Genomic DNA, 21737 nt, shown 5'->3' with positions numbered 1-21737 from the left:
CTGACAGTCCACTCATCCCTCTTAAGGACCTTAGTGTGGTTTTCCTCTCCAGCCTTTAATTTTTCTCCATGGTCATCTGAGAGGGTCAATAGTTGGTGAGTACAGGGAAAATGTGGCCAAAATAAAAAGTACCCCCAACTTTGCTATTGTTAGAGAAATGCAGAGAAAATAATCAATGAAGAGGAAAATGCATTTGGATAAAGCAGGGGATGTTATGTGGAAAGACAAGTTTAAGGCCCAGAAGGGGGAACACTGGTAAAATCATGTTCTATTAATTATGCTTCTTTGGCTGCAAGTTGCAGAAAGTGTTCAACAAGGAAAAATTAAAAGAAAATAAAATTCTATTTTTTAACAAGTTGAATGGATACTGAAGTATATGACCCATGTCTAAGAAGAATTGCTTGAGAGGGTTACCCCTAACAGAATCCAGTGACTCCCTTTGTCTGGATTTCTCATGGTTTTGTTTGTTTGTTGCAATATGTTCTATAGGTCCTACACTGGATTGAGCATTGCCCTGGACCCACAGGCCACGGCCAGAGTGCTTTAAGCATTCACATTTTATAAATGGCTGCTGACAGCCATCTCTGGTCCCCAAAGAAGCTGGGAAGCCATACTAAAAAGTATCTAAGACATGTCTTCCTTTGTTGTTTGAAAAATGAATATTCACAGTATTTTTCTGGAAGAGTTTGCAGGTTGGGCAGCAGGGATAAAAGAAAGGGCCCAAGAGAGAGAACCAAGATGGTGGTGTGAGTATAGCAGCAGAAATCTCCTCCCAAAACCATATATATTTTTTAAAATACAACAAATACAACTAATCCTAAAAGAGAGACCAGAAGACACAGGACAACAGCCAGACTACATCCACACCCACGAGAACCCAGTGCCTTGCGAAGGGGGTAAGATACAAGCCGTGGCCTGGCGGGACCCGAGCGCCCCTCACCCCAGCTCCCAGCGGGAGGAGAGAAGTCAGAGCTGGGAGGGAGAGGGAGTCCAGGACTGCTAAACACCCAGCCTTAGCCATCCACACTGAAGCGCAGACACACAGTGCATGCGTTGGGTGCTGGAAACTAGGGAAACAGGACAGTAAGACCTGTGAGTGGGTCCCTGCAGCTGGTGCCCCAGGGACAAAGAAAAGCGAGTGCTTTTTGAAAGCCTTAAAAGGACAGGGACCCCACAGCTGGATGGAAGTGCCCCAGGACACTTAGCTCAGCAGCTGGGAATCCCAGGGAACTCGGGGTGCCCAAACCCCTGCAGCACAGCTCAGAGGCCCCTCAGTGATAAACAGCCTCCTGCCTGTTCCCCCTCTGATGCGTCTCTGCCATATTGGAGAAGCAGACTGAGGCAGGCCATGCCCACAGCAACTGCCCAGCTAAATAAACTCCATAGCAGCCGGGCAAGATCAGAAGACCCTTCTGCATGCAGCTGCCCAGCACAAGCCACTAGAGGCCACTGTTCTTCCAAGAGAGGAAGGCCACAAATGGGGAAGAAGGGACTTTCTCTTACCCAACACACACGCCAGCTCCCCACAAATATATCTATTGCCATGAAAAGGCAGAAGAAATTGATACAGACCAAGATCACAGAGGCAAACCCTGAGAAGGAGATAGACCTAATCAGTCTTGCTGAAAAAGAATTAAAATTAAAGGTCATAACCATGCTGATGGAGCTGCAGAGAAATATGCAAGAGCTAAGGGATGATGTCCAGAGGATATTACAGAAATGAAACAATCTCTGGAAGGATTTATAAGCAGAATGGATAAGATGCAAGAGGCCATTGATGGAATAGAAACCAGAGAACAGGAATGATAGAAGCTGACGCAGAGAGAGATAAAAGGATCTCCAGGAATGAAACAATATTAAGAGAACTGTGTGACCAATCCAAAAGGAACAATATCCACATTATAGGGGTACCAGAAGAAAAAGAGAGAGGAAAAAGGGATAGAAAGTGTATTTGAATAAATAATTGCTGAAAACTTCCCCAAACTGGGGGAGTAAATAATTGATCAGACCATGGAAGTGTAGAGAACTCCCAACATAAAGGACCCAAGGAGGACAACACCAAGACACATAATAATTAATATGGCAAAGATCAAGGACAAGGACAGAGTTTTAAAGGCAGCTAGAGAAAGGAAAACCCATCAGGCTATCATCAGGCTTCTCAACAGAAACCTTACAGGCCAGAAGAGAATGGCATGATATATTTAATGTAATGAAAGAGAAGGGCCTTGAACCAAGAACACTGTATCCAGCATGACTATCATTTAAATATGAAGGAGGGATTAAACAATTCCCAGACAACCAAAAGTTGAGGGAATTTGCCTCCCACAAACCCCTCTACAGGGTATTTTAGAGGGGCAGCTCTAGATGGGAGCACTCCTAAGGCTAAACAGATATCACCAGAGAAAATAAAATCACAGCAAATAAAGCAGACCAACCAAATACTAACTAAAGGCAAAAAATAAAATCAACTACCCACAAAAGCAGTTAAAGGAGGCACAAAAGAGCACAGAATTAAACAACTAACATATAAAGAACGGAGGAGGAGGAGTAAGAAGGGAGAAAAATAAAGAATGACCAGACAATGTTTAAAATAGCTCAATAGGTGAGTTAAGTTAGACAGTAAGATACTAAAGAAGCTAACCTTGAACCTTTGGCAACCATGAATCTAAAGCCTGCAATGGCAATAAGTACATATCTTTCAATAATCACCCTAAATGTAAATGGACTGAATGCACCAATCAAAAGACACAGAATAACAGAATGGATAAAAAAGCAAGACCCATCTCTATGCTGCTTACAAGAGACTCACCTCAAACCCAAAAACTATAGGAACAAAGAAAGACTGAAGGAACAAAACAGCAGCAGAATCATAGAACCTAAGAATGGACTAACAGTTACCAAAGGGAAAGGGACTGGGGAGAAAGGGAGGGAAGGGAGGGATAAGGGTGGGGAAAAAGAAAGAGGACATTACAATTAGCATGTATAATGTGGGGGGGTGGTGCATGGGGAGGGCTGTGTAACACAGAGAAGACAAATAGTGATTCTACAGCATCTTACTGTGCTGATGGAGAGTACTGTAATGGGGTTTGTGGGGGGGATTTGGTGAAGGGAGGACCCTAGTAAACATAATATTCTTTTTTTATATTTTATTTTGGTATCATTAATCTACAATTACATGAAGGACATTATGTTTACTAGGCTCCCCCCTTCACCAAGTCGCACACACATACCCGTTCAGTCACTGTCCATCAACATAGTAAGATGCTGCAAAATCACTACTTGTCTTCTCTGTGTTGCACAGCCCTCCCCATGCCCCCCCACACTATACTTGTTCATTGTAATGCCCCCTTTCTTTTTTCCCACCTTATCCCTCCCTTCCCACCCATCCTCCCCAGTCCCTTTCCCTTTGGTAACTGTTAGTCCATTCTTGGGTTCTGTGCTTCTGCTGCTGTTTTGTTCCTTCAGTTTTCTTTTGTTCTTATACTCCACATATGAGTGAAAGCATTTGGTACTTGTCTTTCTCCGCCTGCCTCATTTCACTGAGCAGAATACTCTCTAGCTCCATCCATGTTGTTGCAAATGGTAGGATCTGTTTTTTTCTTATGGCTGAGTAATATTCCATTGTGTATATATACCACATCTTCTTTATCCATTCATCTACTGATGGACATTTAGGTTGCTTCCATATCTTAGCTATTGTAAATAGTGTAGTGATAAACATAGGCGTGCATCTATCTTTTTCAAACTGGAGTGCTGCATTCTTAGGGTAAATTCCTAGAAGTGGAATTCCTGGGTCAAATGGTATTTCTATTTTGAGCATTTTGAGCAACCTCCATACTGCTTTCCACAATGGTTGAACTAATTTACATTCCCACCTGCAGTGTAGGAGGATTCCCCTTTCTCCACATCTTCACCAGCATTTGTTGTTCTTAGTCTTTTCAATGCTGGCCATCCTTACTGGTGTGAGGTGATAGCTCACTGTGGTTTTAATTTGTATTTCCCTGATGATTAGTGATGTAGAGAATCTTTTCATGTGTCTGTTGACCATCTGAAGTTCTTCTTTGGAGAATTGTCCCTTCATATCCTCCACCCATTTTTTACTCGGGTTATTTGCTTTTTGGGTGTTGAGGCATGTGAGTTCTTTATATATTTTGGATGCTAACCCCTTGTCAGATATGTCGTTTACAAATATATTCTCCCATACTGTAGGATGCCTTTTTGTTCTGTTGATGGTGTCCTTTGCTGTACAGAAGCTTTTTAGTTTGATGTAGTGCCATGTGTTCATTTTTGCTGTTGCTTCCCTTGCTCAAGGAGATGCGTTCAGGAAGAAGTTGCTCATGTTTATATTCAGGAGATTTTTGCCTATGTTGTCTTCTAAGAGTTTTATGGTTTCATGACTTACATTCAGGTCTTTGATCCATTTTGAGTTTACTTTTGTGTATGGAGATAGACAGTAATCCACTTTCATTCTCTTGCATATAGCTGTCCAGTTTTGCCAACACCAGTTGCTGAAGAAGCTGTCATTTCCCCATTGTATGACCATAGATCCTTTATCATATATTAATTGACCATATATGGTTGGGTTTATATCTGAGCTCTCAAGTCTGTTCTATTGGTCTATTGTTCTTTTCTTGTGCCAGTACCAAATTGCCTCAATTACTGTGGCTTTGTAGTAGAGCTTGAAGTTGGGGAACATAATCCCCACAGCTTTATTCTTCCTTCTCAGGATTGCTTTGGTTATTCAGGGTCTTTTGTGGTTCTGTATGAATTTTAGAATGATTTGCTCTAGTTCACTGAAGAATGCCATTGGTATTTTGATAGGAATTGCATTGAATCTGTAGATTGCTTTAGGCAGGATGGCCATTTTGACAATATTAATTCTTCCTATCCATGAGCACTGGATATGTTTCCATTTATTGGTATCTTCTTTAATTTCTCTCTTGAATGTCATGTAGTTTTCAAAGTATAGGTCTTTCACTTCCTTGGATAGGTTTATTCCTAGGTATTTTATTCTTTTTGATGCAATTGTGAATGGAATTGTTTTTCTGATTTCTCTTTCTGCTAGTTCATCGCTAGTGTATGGGTATGCAACAGATTTCTGTGTATTAATTTTGTATCCTGCAACTTTGCTGAATTCAGATATTAGATCTACTAGTCTGAGAGTAGATTCTTTAGGGATTTTTATGTACAATATCATGTCATCTGCAACCAGGGACAGTTTAACTTCTTCCTTACCAATCTGGATGCCCTTTATGTCTATGTTTTGTCTAATTGCTGTGTCAAGGACCTCCAGATCTATGTCGAACAAAAGTGGGGAGAGTGGGCATCCTTGTCTTGTTCCTGACCTTATAGGAAAGACTTTCAGCTTCTTGCTGTTAAGTATGATGTTGGCTGTGGGTTTGTCATTTATGGCCTTTATTATGTTGAGGTACTTGCCCTCTATACCCATTTTGTTGAGAGTTTTTATCATGAATGAATCTTGAATTTTGTCAAATGCTTTTTTGGCATCTATGGAGATGATCATGTGGTTTTTATCCTTCTTTTTGTTGATGTAGTGGATGATGTTGATGGATTTTCTAATATCATACCTTCCTTGCATCCCTGGAAGAAATCCTACTTGATCATGGTGGATGATCTTTTTGATATATTTTTGAATTTAGTTTGCTAATATTTTGTTGAATATTTTTACATCTATGTTCATCAGGAATATTGGTCTGTAATTTTCTTTTTCTGTGGGGTCTTTGCCTGGTTTTGGTATTAAAGTGATGCTGGCCTCATAGGATGAGTTTTGAAGTATTCACTCTTCTTCTGCTTTTTGGAAAACTTTAAGGAGGATGGGTATTAGTTCTTCATTAATGTTTGGTAAAATTCCTTTGTGAAACCATGTGGTCCAGGAGTTTTTGTTCTTAGGTAGTTTTTTGATTACCAGTTCAGTTTAGTTTCTGGTAATTGGTCTGCTCAGATTTTCTGTTTCCTTCTGGATCAACCTTGGAAGGTTGTATTTTTCTAGAATGTTGTCCATTTCTTCTAGGTTATCCAGTTTTTAGCACATCATTTTTCATAGTATTCTCTAATAGTTCTTTGTAGTTCTGTGATGTCCATAGTGATTTTTCCTTCTCATTTCTGATTCTGCTTATGTGTGTAGACTCTCTTTTTTCCTTGATAAGCGTAGCAAGGGGTTTATCAATTTTGTTTATCTTCTCGAAGAACCAGCTTCTGCTTTCATCGATTCTATTGTTTTATTCTTCTCAATTTTATTTATTTATGCATTAATCTTTATTATGTACCTCCTTCTACTGACTTTGGGCCTCCTTTGTTCTTCTTTTTCTAGTTTCATTAATTGTAAGTTTAGAGTGTTCATATGGGATTGTTCTTCTTTCCTGAGGTAGGCCTGTATTGTAATATACTTTCCTCTCAGCACAGCCTTCGCTGTGCCCCACAAAGATTTTGAGGTGTTGAATTATTGTTGTTATTTGTCTCCATATATTGCTTGATCTCTGTTTTTATTTGGTCATTGATCCATTGGTTATTTAGGAGCATCTTGTGAAGCCTCCATGTGTTTGTGGGACTTTGTGTAATTTATTTCTAGTTTCATACCTTTGTGGTTTGAGAAACTGTTGGTACAATTTTAATCTTTTTAAATTTACCGAGGCTCTTTTTTGTGGCTTAGTATATGATCTATTCTTGAAAATGTTCCATGTGCACTTGAGAAGAATGTGTATTCTGCTGCTTTTGGGTGTAGAGTTCTGTAGATGTCTGTTAGGTCCATCTGTTGTAATGTGTTGTTCAGTGCCTCTGTGTCCTTACTTATTTTCTGTCTGATTGATCTGTCCAGTGAGTGAGTGTTGAAGTCTCCTAGAATGAATGCATTGCATTCTATTTCCCCCTTTTAATTCTGTTAGTATTTGTTTCACATATGTAGGTGCTCTTGTGTTGGGTGCATAGGTATTTATAATGGTTATATCTTCTTGTTGGATTGACCCTTTTATCATTATGTAATGTCCTTCTTTATCTTTTGTGACTTTCTTTGTTTTGAAATCTATTTTGTCTGATACAAGTACTGCAACTCCTGCTTTTTACTCCCTATTAGTTGCATGAAATATCTTTTTGCATCCCTTCCCTTTTAGTCTGTGTATGTCTTTGGGTTTAAAGTGAGTCTCTTGTGGGTAGCATATAGATGAGACTTGTTTTTTATCCATTCAGTGACTATGCCTTTTGACTGGTGCATTCAGACCATTTACATTTAGGGTGATTATCCATAGGTATGTACTTATTGCCATTGCAGTCTTTAGATTCATGATTACCAAAGGTTCAAGAGTAACTTCCTTACTATCTAAGAGTCTAACTTAACTCACTTAGTATGCTATTATAAACACAAAAAAATATGGAACGCTTCACGAATCTGCATGTCATCCTTGCACAGGGGCCATGCTAATATTCTCTGTATTGTTCCAATTTTAGTAAATGTGCTGCTGATGTGAGCATGATGCTATAACATTTTTCAGGATAATTAATGGCTGTAATTATAAATTCTTGGACCACATCATGAATCTTGTGCCCCTTATAAAAGAACTCTTACCACTACTTATTTAGAGATGACATTTTAAAATCATGATTAAAATTACATATTTTTCTATGTTCTATCTTAAGACAGTGCCCTAAAAATCAACTTGGCTGTGAATTTTGGGAAAATCCTACCCACAGATCATAATGTTCCCGCTTGCCATGGTAATGTGGCTGGGAAATGCTGAATGTGTTTCAGACATATAGGATGAAACTCTCACCAGGGCACAGAATTGACTGTACTAGAAAGAGGAAGCTACCAATTAAGAAAGACCATTTTCTTGTTTACTAAAATAGAGTTTGTTCTCTAATTAGAGTTTATATTAAAAATGTAAGCCAAATCATGTCATTCCTCTTTCAGGACCCTGTGTGGTTCTCCATTTCACTTGAAGTAGAACTTAGGCCCTGCACCCCTTCCACAGCATGCCCACCTCTACCCTTTCCTCTCTGCCTTACCTTCCCCTCGGCCCTTTTCATTTGCTCTGCTCCAACCACTCTGGCCTCGAGGCTATTCCTGGAATAAGCTAAGCAAGCTCTTACTTTCAATCTGCCTTTGCATTATCTGATGTCTGCCTAGGGTTTGTTCCCTGCACGTCCATGTGGACAACAATTGCTTGCTTTTTCTGCTCCAACACTTACTCAAGTATTATCCTCTCAATGAGGCCTACCCAATGCCTTTATTTAAAATTGCAGCCTGCCCCCTATTCTCCCACATTTCTGATACCCCTTATCTGACTCAACTTCTTCCTCCATAGTAATTGTCACCTAACACCTACAATTACTTACTCTGATGTTTATTGTCAGTCTCCTTGTGAGAATATAAGTTCAGTAGGCCTGGGATCTTTGTTTTGTTCTCCAGTGTATATCCCAAAGGCCTAGAACAGCACCTGGAAAGTAGCAGACATTCAAACAATATTTGTGGACTAAATTACACACATTTTGAAAGGAAAATACAGATGGAGAGTGGAGTGCTATGGATGGCATTTGACTGGGTATCTAGAAGAAGTATATGATCTAATTTTGTCTTATGCCACTTTTTTGATAATAGAGATCACATTGCTTATTGGTTGATTGGATAAGCCTTTATTAGTCATGGGCTATGTATCAGTACCATGCTAGACCCTAGGAATGTAAGAAAGGAAATAGAACCTCTATCTTCAGTGGGTGAATTTGTAGACTAGCACATAGGAGGGCATCCAACCCTGTCTTGCTGGTGACTGTTCAGGAAAGACTGGGTGTGACACTGAGACCTGGAGCAGGCAAAGGCCAGAAGAAGGCCTGAGCGGGAGGCATCCGAGAGAAAGAGCATGCAGGAGGCATTCCAGATGAAAGAGTTAGCATGTTTAGTGGTCTGGCATGATGTGGTCCTGCTTACCCTAATTTCTATGCTGGGAATGTGGATGTTATCTTAAAGTGGTAGGGAGCCACAGAAACATTGCAATAGAGCGTAACAGCCACATTTCCATCTTACAAAAATCACTGTCCTCTATTCTCAAGGTGTGTTAAGCAAGCATTTAATTTGATAATACTTTAATCAATACATTTAATAATACTATAATCAAAATGCTCTTCTTTTGTGTTTGGGGAAAATTAGAATGGTATGTCTAGGAAAAGTTTTTTTTTTAACTATATTGATAAACCATGCTCTAAGCATAAGAACAAGAGGTATTGAAGGAGTTTCATTTTTCCAAAACCAATCTCAATATTTTTATGTTGGAAAAGATATGAAAATCTTTTTAATGTTAAGGAATTATTTATTTTTCTTTTCAAAATTTTGTTTTTTACATTATTAAATTGAATCATTTAAAGGAGTTTGATTGTCTTTAGTTCTTAAGATTAAAAACTCAAAAAAGTGGTCCAAAACACTGACTGAGAAGTCAAAAGAAACATTTACACCTCAATGTCTATAGACTTTGTTGCTGCTTCAGAAGCCTGAAAGAAGCAAGTTGGGTATATATCGTGAAAGCATATTTGACACATGTGACTAGAATTTACAAAGAGGTGAAGCTGTTCTTTACAAATTCCTGGCCTTTTGGGCCTGGGGAGGATAACCCTTGGGCCACTGGTGTCATGTCCTGTCATGGGTGTAGCCGAGGTGTGAAGAGCTACCCCACGCTACACCCTCCGGATGTCCAGTGGTGTGATGAGTACCCTGGCTCTGGCCTCAATAAAAAACTCTCTGGGCAGAATATCCTGCTATGCCCTTATACTACCTTTCTGATGTTGCCTGATATTTTGTCACCTCTGGGGTTTCATATCAGAGAGATGGGGATTGCGGGGAGATGAAAGGCATTTCTGTAAGAGTTTTTGTTGATTGCGGTTAGATTTTTATATTCTTAATTGGATCTATCTGTTCAAAGATTGTCTAATTCAAAACAGTATTATTGACTCTGCAAGAGAGGGATCTTTCCCTGTACCTTCCACAGAACTACCTTTGAAAAAGGCTATAAATAACTTCATTATTTGAGTGCTCTTATTGTATTTCTCGAGTGTTTTCCAATGCCACCAAGTTAAGTAATTCTCCCATTCTCAGCAGACACTCACTGAGTGTCCTACAAATGTAACTCAGTCCTGACACTATTGACCTGGAGATCTCCAGCCCCCACTGCACCCTTCACAGAGGTTGGTGAGCAGGACTGAAAGTTCTAGCATGCTAATCACTTGTCTTCTGGTGACCAGCTGCTTTCTGAGACTCCCTAGGAACCCCACCTCAGCCACTTCAGTAGCATGCACTCAAGCATGCTCCAAAGGGGCCCCTCATGAACCACAAAGGACACTCCAATCTCTCAGGAAATTCCAAGGATTTTAGGAACTCTACCAGAAATGAGGAGGAACAAAGAGCAAATATATTCCTTATTGTATTATTCTCTATTTGGTATAGCAATGGTTAAGATCATGGACTCTAGAGCAAGGGTACCAGGGTCCAAACCAAACACTGCAACTAATTAGATGTGCAACCTCAGGCCAGCTGCTTAACCTCTTTTTGTTTACCTTTCCCCATCTGTAAAATGGAGATAACAGTGATGGTGTTCAGGACATGCTACCCCAAAATGTAGAACCTTGGTATATTAAGCATCTTAAGCTGAAGGAATTTTTTAAAAAGGCAGAAGTAGGAAGGTCACTCTGACCTTTCCCTCCTTGCCACTCTTCCCTGAAACAAATCTTAAGACACACATGTGACAGGTGCCCTCCCAGAACCAGGAGGAAGGAAGATGCTCTCACACCAGAGGTGGGAGTCTGGAGTCAAGAAATCTGTACACACAAACCTCGTTAAACTCACGCTTATCTTCCCGGTGACTCCTTCACTGCTTACTGCCCAAAGCCCAAACCTCTTGGTCTTGTCAATTTTTCACTAATTTATTGTTTCTTTGTTTAAAAGATATAAAAGCTTCCTGCTCTGGTCACTCCATTCACTGAGGAAGTATATGTAAAGACTAAAATTTGTATCCTTTTCTCGTTAGTCTGTTTTTGTCAGTTATATTTAGTGACCCAGCCAGGGGCCCTAAGAAGGTCAAGGTAAACTTTTTCCCTCTATACGACAGTGTCCACTTCATAGCCCTGTGCATAGCCCTTGTGGCAATGCCGATTCAGGGTGAAAGCTTTGTAAAAATTGGCTATTATCATGGACCCAGCTTTACATCACCTCACAGTGCTTTGAAGAAAAGTCAGCACTAAAAAATACCCTGAAATAGGTGGATAACAACTCTAGAATTAATAATCACTTTGGAAAATCGATCACATCCCATTTAAACATATTTGACGGCATATATAATGAACAGTGATCACACCCATGTCTAAACAAACCCTGACAGATCAACAGTTAACAAGAACTGTAAGATGGACAATGTAGTGTCCATTTTGCTTTGCTTCAAAATTTTTGTTATGAAAATAGCAGACTTTTCTGGTGCATGTGAGTGTGTGTGTGTGTGTGTGTGTGGTCTCCTTTTCAGCAGTTACATTGTTTTAAGTTCAGAAGAAGCATTCTGCATTTGAATAATATAGGCCCATGAGTTGTAACATCTTAACCCACATTAAGGTGTTAGGTCTGTTAAAAAATAAACTGAGGCATATTACACATTAGCAGTTTATTTGAGCAAATATCAGTTTGAACCAGGCAGTGCCAAATGGGAAGTGGTAGGAGTGTTGCACCAGCAGGGGCTGGGGGGAAAGATTTTTATAGAGAGGAGGAAAAGCAAAGAATTGTTTCATTGGCTATAGCTTAAGCATTTGCTTTATATGGCAAAGCCTATTTGGCTGTTTGATTTCTTAACCTTGAGGGATATACAGGCTAAGCTTTTGATTTACTTAGCTATGTAAGCTATTAAGGCATGAGAGCCACCTCAGTTCAATGGCCTCCTTGCTTAATTGGTTTAACAAAACAAATGTAGCCATCGATGATGCTGCTGAATTAACAGAGTGGAACTCGGACCCAAAAACATACCCCACAGCCACAAGGACCTAAACATGCTGTCCAAAAGGCCTTATTTCAGATGTGTTGGTAAGAGCCAGCAGAGTTACCATAATAGCAAAATTAAATCCTTTACCCCTTAGTCTAACCTAACTTGAAATGTTGAATTTCCCTTTATTCAGATATTAAGGTTCCACATGTTTGGAACTCAATGGTAGAGGTTAACTTTGATAAACCAAGAATTGTTGGTCATGTCCAAAAAAAATGTAAGAAATAAATCCATTTATTTTGGCTTCTATCTTTTTAAAGATCATACAAACACCCTCATGACTGGAAGCAGGCTTCTTCTTTTCAGACTTTAATGCTGAAAGTACAAAAGTTTAATCTGATGGTATTACTACCTAACTCATTCATCAAATATTTAAGAACTATTATGTCTCAGGCACTGTTCTAGGTACTGAAAAAGAGCAGTGGAGAAAAGAATGCCCAAATCCCTGCACATACAGTGTGAAATGTATGCACTGTGGATGGAGGCAGGCAGAAAACAAGTGAGCAAAACACTCAATATGACAAAAATAGAGGGTCAGGGAAGGCCTCTCCCAAAAGGCAGCATTTACCAAGACCTCAGTTAGATGACAGCTTTCTAGGGAAAAGCATTCTGGGCACAGGAACCAAGAGACACACAAGCTGTGAAGTGGGGCATGTGTGGTGTGTTTGAGGAACAGCAGTAGGGCCACAGTGTTGGCAGCCGCGCTCAGAAAATAGCGCCCAATGCAGGGCAGCCGGAAGGCCCCGAACTTCCTAATGACAAATCATCCCACACCACTAAACTACATGCTAATTGCGCCTTGGCATAAGGACCAATGAGACCCACCAAATGGTTATGCTAATAAGGCATATGGAGCCGCACCAACCAGGTCAGAGCATGAGAACTATATAAGCAAGCCTCTCCTTCCCCTCTGGGTCCTGCCCAACTCATTTGTTTCACAAAGAGCTGAAGAATAAAGCTTTCTGCAGAAGAATCCTGCTGTTGTTGCATGCTGTTCTTGCCGGCGAGGACAGGGCACGCGACAAGTGGTGCCGAATCCCGGGAACCAGAACATCACCGGCACAGGGAGGACCCTTCAGACATCTGGAGAGGATTCAGAACTGCAGGTCAGAAGAAAGCCCGGAGGGGTAAGTTCCGAGAGGCCCCTGCTTTTTAGGATGATGGTTGATGGTTCTCTGTAAATAAGGAGGCACCATGGGGAATGCACCGTCATTAGTCACGGTGCTGCAGACAGCTCTCAAAGAGCGAAACTTGAAGGTCTCCAGCAAAGTCTTAGGATCTTTTGTGAAGGAGATAGACCGTGTGGCCCCCTGGTTCATTTGTTCAGGGTCCCTCTCAATCCCGAGCTGGGACAAACTGGGGAAAGATCTTGATAGAGAGGAGGAGGAGGGTAGCCTGAGGGGAGGCACCAGGCCCCTCTGGAAACTGATTAGAGCTTGTCTGCAAGGTGAGAGATGTGAAAAGGTAATAAAAGAAGGTCAGAGAGCATTGACAGATATCCAAGAGAGCATGTCAGAAACGGAACGGGAAACAGAGAGCGCGTGCGGCCGAAAAAAGGCCACAAAAACGAAGGTAAAGAAACCTCAGAGTGAGGGAGAAAGCCCGCCTAGGGCAAAAGCGAAAGAGCCCCGAGAAGCGAGTGATGATCGCCTCGGAGAAAATAGTAAATACCCCTGGAAAGAGTTGAGGGACCTCCAACTCTCCAATAGGGAATCTGAGGAGGAATTAACGTCCGCAGAGGAAGGGGAAGAGAATAAAACCGCAGAGTGTAGAAGTAAGGGAACCAGCAAAGTTGAAAAGCGGACCAAGGAAAAAATGAAAGCAGGGTGTCCCCCGACGCCCTTTGCCCCGCCACCTTACGTGAGTGGCGCACTCTCCTTTTGCCACCCAGATACTCTTCAGGCAATTAGACAAATGTTTCCTGTATTTGAGGATAATGGCGTACGCTCTCACCAGCCCCTGAGCCATAAACAAGTTAAGGAGTTAGCAGAATCCGTTCGGGCTTATGGAGTCAGTGCTAACTATACCATAGCACAAGTTGAGAGATTAACAGAGACAGCCATGACACCCGCAGACTGGCAATATGTAACTAAGGCATGCCTTTCTAGTATGGGGCAATACATAGAATGGAAGGCATTGTGGCATGATATCAGCATGACCCAGGCACGCGCAAACGCGGCCGAAGGACAGCCTGCGTGGTCATATGATATGCTGACGGGCCAAGGACAGTGGGTAGCTGACCAGACCGCCTTCCCCTTACAGGTATACGCACAAATAAACACGTGCGCCGCCAAGGCATGGAAAGCCCTCACCAACAAAGGAGAAGTATCAGGCAATTTGACAAAAATTATTCAGGGGCTGAGCGAGCCATTTTCTGACTTTGTCGCTCGTATGATGGAGGCCGCAGGCAGAATATTTGGAGATCAGGAACAAGCAATGCCCCTAGTGGAGCAATTAGTATTTGAACAATGTACCAAGGAATGCAGACAGGCGATAACACCCTGGAAACAAAAAGGGATACATGCCTGGTTGAAAGCCTGTAGAGAAATAGGAGGGCCACTCACCAATGCGGGCCTAGCCGTGGCCATATTACAGAGCCACAAACAAGCCAGGATCACTAACAGAAGTATCAAATGCTTTCAATGCGGGAAATTAGGACATATAAAGAGAGAGTGTAGGAGCCCAGCTTCAGAACAAACAACCCAAAAGACCCCTGAGTTGTGCCCTAAGTGTAAGAAAGGCAGGCATTGGGCTAATGAGTGCCGGTCTATTAAAGATATAGAAGGGAAACCCTTAGAACTGCCAAAAAACGCCCAGAGGGGCCCCCGTCACCAGGGCCCGCAAATATATGGGGCAACCAGCACGCAAGTGTCATTCGGGAACAACCAGGCCCCCCAAGGAGAGCCACTTCAGGTTCCGCGGGATTGGACATCCGTGCCACCACCAGAATAGTGTTGACTCCACAGATGGGAGTTCAGCCTATCCCTTCAGACTTTAAAGGCCCCCTACCACCAAATACCATTGGGTTACTCCTAGGGCGCTCTTCTGCTGCATTGAAAGGCCTGGTAGTTCATCCCGGAGTTATAGATCAAGATTATGAAGGACAAGTAAAAATCATGTGTTCGGCTCCCAGAGGAATCTATCCTATATCCCCGGGAGACCGCATAGCCCAGCTCTTAGTTTTACCTAGTCTCCACGCCAATTATCCTGCTACCAACACGGAGAGGGGAGAAAGGGGCTTCGGCTCCTCTGACTGGGATTCAGCCTTCATAGTATTAGATTTAGCAGACAGACCAAAATTAACTCTTCAAATAGAGGGAAAGAGCTTTGAGGGAATCCTAGACACTGGAGCAGATAAAAGTATTATCTCTGCAACCTGGTGGCCCTCCAAGTGGCCTGTGACCCAATCCTCACATTCATTACAAGGTTTAGGATATGAGTCAAGCCCTTCAATTAGTGCCAAACCATTGAAATGGCGAGCCCCTGAAGGACAAGAGGGTACAGTCACCCCTTATGTACTCCCTCTACCGGTCAATTTATGGGGGAGGGATGTCATGAGAGACTTAGGCCTCAAACTCATTAATGAATACTCCACCCCCGCCCAAGGCATGATGATGGACATGGGATACATCCCTGGCAAGGGGCTGGGGAAACACCAACAGGGACACATAGAGCCCATCCTGCCCAAAGTAAAGAATGACCGTCACGGCCTGGGTTTTTCATAGGGGCCATTGAAGATGCCATGCCCATACCTTGGCTCACAGAGGAGGCCGTATGGGTTCCTCAGTGGCCCCTATCCTCTGAAAAATTAGAAGCAGCTCATTGCTTAGTGCAAGAGCAGCTCCAAGTGGGACACCTAGAACCCTCTGTGTCCCCATGGAACACACCCATATTTGTAATCAGGAAAAAGTCAGGATCATGGAGGTTGCTTCATGATCTGAGAGCAGTAAATGCTCAAATGAGAATGCTTGGACCCGTACAATGGGGACTGCCACTCCTCTCTGCCTTACCCAAAGAATGGAAAGTGCTCATAATAGATATTAAAGATTGTTTCTTTTCTATACCTCTAAGCTCCAAGGACAGGGAAAGATTTGCTTTTACTTTGCCAGCTATTAACCATGAACAACCCGATGCCAGATTTCAGTGGAAGGTCCTCCCTCAAGGAATGGCAAATAGCCCCACCATATGTCAACTGTACGTTCAGCGAGCGCTAGACCCAATTCGTAAGACCTATCCCACGCTAAAGATCATCCATTACATGGATGACATCCTTCTTTGCTCCCCACAACCAGCAGAAATAGAAGAAGCATATATAGATCTCACTAGATCCCTAGAAAATTGGAGACTGAATATAGCAAGCGAGAAGGTCCAAAAATCTAGTGTTAGCAAATTCCTAGGAGCAACCATTTACACAGATGTAATTTGCCCCCAAAAGCTTGAGATAAGACATAATCAATTGCAAAATTTGAATGACTTCCAAAAACTCCTAGGGGATATTAATTGGTTGCGCCCATACTTAAAGATACCCACCACTGAATTGACTCCACTATTTAAAACCCTAGAAGGAGACCCACAACTAACGTCACCGCGCTCCCTCACACCTGAGGCATTACAAGCCATTCGCAAAGTAGAACAGGCTTTGATGACAGCACAATTAAATAGAGTGCAATCGAATGAACCCTTTGAGTTGTGTGTGCTTCCCACCCCGGAGCTGCCAACAGCAGTTTTATGGCAGCACGGCCCACTGATCTGGATCCATTCCCAAGCCTCTCAGGCTAGGACAATAGAGTACTATCCGGCAGCCGTGGCCAAACTTGCTTTGAGAGGAGTAAAAACCTCCATGACACATTTCGGAGAGGCTCCAGCTAAAATTATAACCCCTTACAGCGTAGAACAGATACAAGTATTATGTGCTATGAATGATGATTGGGCCATACTTGCTTACAGTTTCTCAGGAACCTTTGATAATCATTTCCCTAAACATCCCCTCATCAACTTCACCAAAAATCATCTCCTAGTATTTCCTCGGGTCACTAGCCTAACCCCGCTGCCTCATGGAAAAACAGTTTACACGGACGGGTCTAAGACAGGCACAGGTGCCTATGTCCATGATGGCAAAGTTGTGACAAAAGGCTACACGCCTGACACTCCACAAATAGTGGAATGTCGCATAGTCTTAGAGGTCCTACAAATCTTTCCTGAACCTTTAAATATTGTGTCTGACTCCTGTTATGTAGTTAATGCAGTCAAATCTCTAGAAGTGGCCGGGCTAATTAAAGCGTCCAGCCCAGTAGCCACTTTGTTCAAACAGATACAATCAGCACTACTTCATAGGCAATCTCCTTTGTATATAACTCATATCAGAGCACATTCAGGCCTTCCCGGGCCTATGACCCAAGGCAACCACCTGGCAGACCTCGCAACCAGAAGCATAGCCTTTCCCCTGCTAGACCCTGTCACCACAGCTTCAAAATTCCACACACAGTTTCATGTCACTGCCGAAACGCTGCGCAGGCGGTTTAGCATAACCAGGGCCGAAGCTAGGAACATTGTCCTTAGCTGCCAACATTGCTGCAGCTTCCTTCCCACACCTCATGTTGGGATCAACCCCAGAGGTATTAGGCCTTTACAAGTTTGGCAAATGGATGTGACGCATATTTCGTCTTTTGGGAAACTGAAATATGTACATGTATCCGTGGATACTTGTTCAGGAGTCATCTTTGCCTCCCCATTGTCAGGAGAGAAAGCTTCCCATGTCATCCAGCACTGCCTTGAAGCTTGGAGCGCATGGGGGTTACCGCAGATTCTGAAAACAGACAATGGCCCAGCCTATACCTCTACAAAATTTGCTCAATTTTGTCATCACATGGGGATAAAACATATCACTGGCCTTCCCTACAACCCACAGGGTCAAGGGATTGTGGAACGCGCGAACCGCACGCTCAAATCCTATTTACTTAAACAAAAAGGGGGAATTGAAGATATACCCCCCACACCAAAAACTGCCATAGCCCTAGCACTTTTCACTATAAATTTTTTGAATCTGGATGCTCAAGGCCATACAGCAGCGGATCGCCATAATCAGTGGCCAAAAGACCCACAAGAACTAGTAAAATGGAAGGACGTGTTATCTAACCAATGGAAGGGCCCGGATCCAATCATAATCAGATCCAGGGGAGCTGTGTGTGTTTTCCCCCAGGGTGAAGAAAATCCCTTCTGGATCCCAGAGCGCCTAACGAGGAAAGTCCTAAACAAAGGAGATGACTTCGCTGTACCTCCTGACCCTGCTCCTGACACTGGAGACCCCGACTCAGGGAGTATTGAGATGGGGAATCCTGTCTGCCTTTCCTAAGCCTATGCCTGTCCGTTTCAATGCAGCCGTTTTTCCGCACTTTTTCACTACCAATGCTAGTATGAACTTGCCCTACTTAGTTAAAGACACCCTAGTAGCTCCCCTGGGAGAAAACCGATCCTTCGTAACTAATGGGTCATTATGCTTCACCACTCAGAATCTAGCTGGCTGTATCTCCCTGAAACGGAGGAAATACGGATGGTTCAGTGACATAATTCTAGAGGCCAGTAGCCTCCCCGTTATGTCAGCTAAATTTGAAGGGCCTAATAAGGAAGGGAGCCCGTCCTATAAGAACATGACTATCCACCAGATGGTTCTCTGGATCAATGGCACATTTGTACACTCTCCCAGGAACAATTCCACCGACAGGCCTCGTCAACCCAAATATGCCTCCCATTGTGTGGGCGACTATGAGGGAGAGCTGTGGCCCTGGACTGACTGTCAGTCAACTGTAGTAACGTGGGCAACTGAGAGGCAGGAGTTTACCATCTCCCCAGATATGGAGGGACGGCCAGCCAATGAGGCTTGGTGGCCAGTAAAGGTGCTCGAAGGCGAGTTTCGTCAGCAGCTGAGCATGAACCCCTTCCATAAATGGATGCTGTGTGGAGTCAATGGCTCGTGTACCGACCTCTCCCCCTTTTCCGCCCTCCAGGGTGGGGGAATCGGTGTAAAAAATATCACCTTTTGGTGCGAGAATAACCACATGCGCGCACACTGGAACATGATCATGACCCATAACAACGAGAACTACACGTGTTCAGCAAAATCAGGTCCAGAGTCACCTAATTCCCTTTTTCCACCTTCTCCAGTATGCGTATACCCCCCATTTCTGTTTATCTTATCCAATAGTAGCTTTGACTCCTGCTCCAATGAAACCTGCTTTCTGTCTCAGTGTTGGGATGCGCGTAACTTTACCAATGCTTTGGTAGTCCGCATCCCCCGTTGGGTCCCTGTTCCCGTAGACGCCCCTAACACCATGACTCTGTTTCGAGAAAGGCGCGATTTCGGTGTTACAGCCGCCATAGTGCTCCTGATCTCCGCGACCGCGGTCGCAGCCACCGCCGCTGGTATAGCTTTAGACACCTCCATCAAATCGGCTACAGAGCTCAATAACCTTGCAGCCTCAGTAGCTTCTGCCCTGGACCAACAGTCCACACTTGATGGCAAACTGAAAGGAGGAATAATGATCCTCAATCAACGCAAAGATCTCGTGGAGGAACAAATGGAGGTGCTCTGGCAAATGGCCCAATTGGGATGTGAGCGGAAATATCATGCCCTCTGCATCACTAGCATTCAATATAAAAATTTTACACGGGCAGCTAATCTGTCACGAGACCTGTCCCAGTATCTTTCAGGAAACTGGTCCCAAGACTTCGATGGGACACTAGAAGAGCTGCGGCGAGAAATTATCCACATCAACTCCACCCGTCTAGATATCTCCGTAGCGGAAGGACTCTCTTCCTGGTTCCTCAGAGCTCTCTCCCACGTCAAGGAGTGGGCGGGCATGGCTGGGATGGGCGTGTTCCTGCTTGGAGGTCTCATGCTCTTACTCTGGTTGTTATGCAGACTCCGCAACCAACATAAGCAGGACAAGGTGATCCTTGCTCAAGCCCTAATGGCGATAGACATTGGCGCCTCTCCCCAAGTGTGGCTCAACATGCTTAAGAAGGAAGCTCGGCTTTAGCTTGAGGTAGCTCTTGCACCCTGAGCCCATGTGGCACTGCACCAGGCCCGAGTACCTCAATGCTTAATCACAGCTTTCTTTAAGAAGCTCATGGTGCAAGAGGGTTGAGAAAAAGGGTCCAAACCCTTTGTACCAAGCGGTCCCAACGCCAGCCAGAGGATGCGAGGCAAAGCACTGCAAGAGGTCTTGGACCCCTCTGAGAGGCATGCCTGACTGCATAGGGGTAGATGCCCAGAACCCCTCTCCAAAAAGGGGGCATCAGGAAGTATGATGGAGGTCAGGCCTCTGTCTCCGCCTCTGCTGGCAAGTTCCGCCTTGAGCTTCTGTTAGACAAAAAAGGGGGAGATGTTGGCAGCCGCGCTCAGAAAATAGCGCCCAATGCAGGGCAGCCGGAAGGCCCCGAACTTCCTAATGACAAATCATCCCACACCACTAAACTACATGCTAATTGCGCCTTGGCATAAGGACCAATGAGACCCACCAAATGGTTATGCTAATAAGGCATATGGAGCCGCACCAACCAGGTCAGAGCATGAGAACTATATAAGCAAGCCTCTCCTTCCCCTCTGGGTCCTGCCCAACTCATTTGTTTCACAAAGAGCTGAAGAATAAAGCTTTCTGCAGAAGAATCCTGCTGTTGTTGCATGCTGTTCTTGCCGGCGAGGACAGGGCACGCGACACCACAGTGGCTGGAATGCAGTGAGCAAGGTGGGGGAATGCGGGACGCAGGTCTACAGACGTAAGGACATATGGCGAGAGCATGCAGGTCATACTGGAGATTTTGGCTGCTCTAAGGACTTTGGCTTTTACTCTGGCCAATGGGAAATGTGAGGAGTTTTGAGAAGTGATACAATCTAACCTTTCAAAGAGATCAGTATGACTTATGTAGAGAACAGACTAAAGGGGGCAAAGGAGACCAGGTAAGAGGTGACTTATGTAATTCAGGTGAGGGTTAAGGGTGCTTTTGATTATGCTGATAATAGTGGCTGTAGTGAGAAGTGGATGGATTCTGGACTTTTTTTGAAATATAGGCAACAGGACTTGCAGATGGTTGGGATATGGGGTGTAAGAGCAAGAGAGAAATCAAGGATGACTCCAGGGTTTTTAGCCTGAGCAACTGAAAGGCTGGAATTGCCATTTGCTGAAATAGGGAACACATCAAGATAAACACATTTGGAAAGATGGAATCAAACATGCAATATTTGACATATTATATCTGAGATAACTGTTTATTATATAGCTAAGCAGCAATGTTGGAAGAGCAGTTTGCTTTATGATTGTTCTGGGTCCTGAATGTATTCCTGTAGGATCTGAAGAATCAAAAGTTAGCGTAAGTACAGCCATCTTAAAGGCTTAAATACCACCCCCTAACCTAGAAGGAGGAAAATTATTAGAATCTTGAAAAACAAGTTAGTCAGCCAGTGTTAAATGTAGTGACCTTTAATTAGCTGACCTCAAATCAGTTAATCATACACACCAAGCTTATCTTGCTAGGACCACCCTAAACATTCCGAAGGTAATCTTATCTAACCAGACCCCAGGATGTGGCCCCAGCCAAAGATTTATGTGTCTATGAAAAAACACTGTATTGTGATTGTGGAAAATGTTGCCCTCTTTGAAAATGCTATAAAACCTTCTGGCTTTGTGTGCTCAGGTTCCTTGTTGAGACCCGCTGCGTCGG

General features: G+C 43.3%; 1 protein-coding gene and 1 non-coding gene across 2 annotated transcripts; one reads left to right on the top strand and one right to left on the bottom strand.

Annotated features, from left to right (window-relative positions):
* Positions 1-7378: 7378 nt before the first annotated feature.
* On the bottom strand, positions 7379-7485 carry LOC140844122 (U6 spliceosomal RNA). Its single transcript, XR_012122374.1, has one exon. It is a non-coding gene; the product is annotated as a U6 spliceosomal RNA (small nuclear RNA).
* A 5210-nt stretch (positions 7486-12695) lies between these two features.
* LOC140844099 (uncharacterized) lies at positions 12696-20709 on the top strand. Its single transcript, XM_073215563.1, has 2 exons — positions 12696-13147; positions 18220-20709. The coding sequence occupies exon 2, from the start codon at positions 18281-18283 to the stop codon at positions 20054-20056; it is 1776 nt and encodes a 591-aa protein (XP_073071664.1). The 5' UTR covers positions 12696-13147; positions 18220-18280; the 3' UTR covers positions 20057-20709.
* Positions 20710-21737: the final 1028 nt, after the last annotated feature.

The sequence above is a fragment of the Manis javanica genome, chromosome 10 (assembly GCF_040802235.1).
Source record: "Manis javanica isolate MJ-LG chromosome 10, MJ_LKY, whole genome shotgun sequence".
NCBI classification, from domain to species: domain Eukaryota; kingdom Metazoa; phylum Chordata; class Mammalia; order Pholidota; family Manidae; genus Manis; species Manis javanica.
The sequence above is the reverse complement of the archived record's forward strand: the minus strand, read 5'-3'. Positions and strand labels throughout refer to the sequence as shown.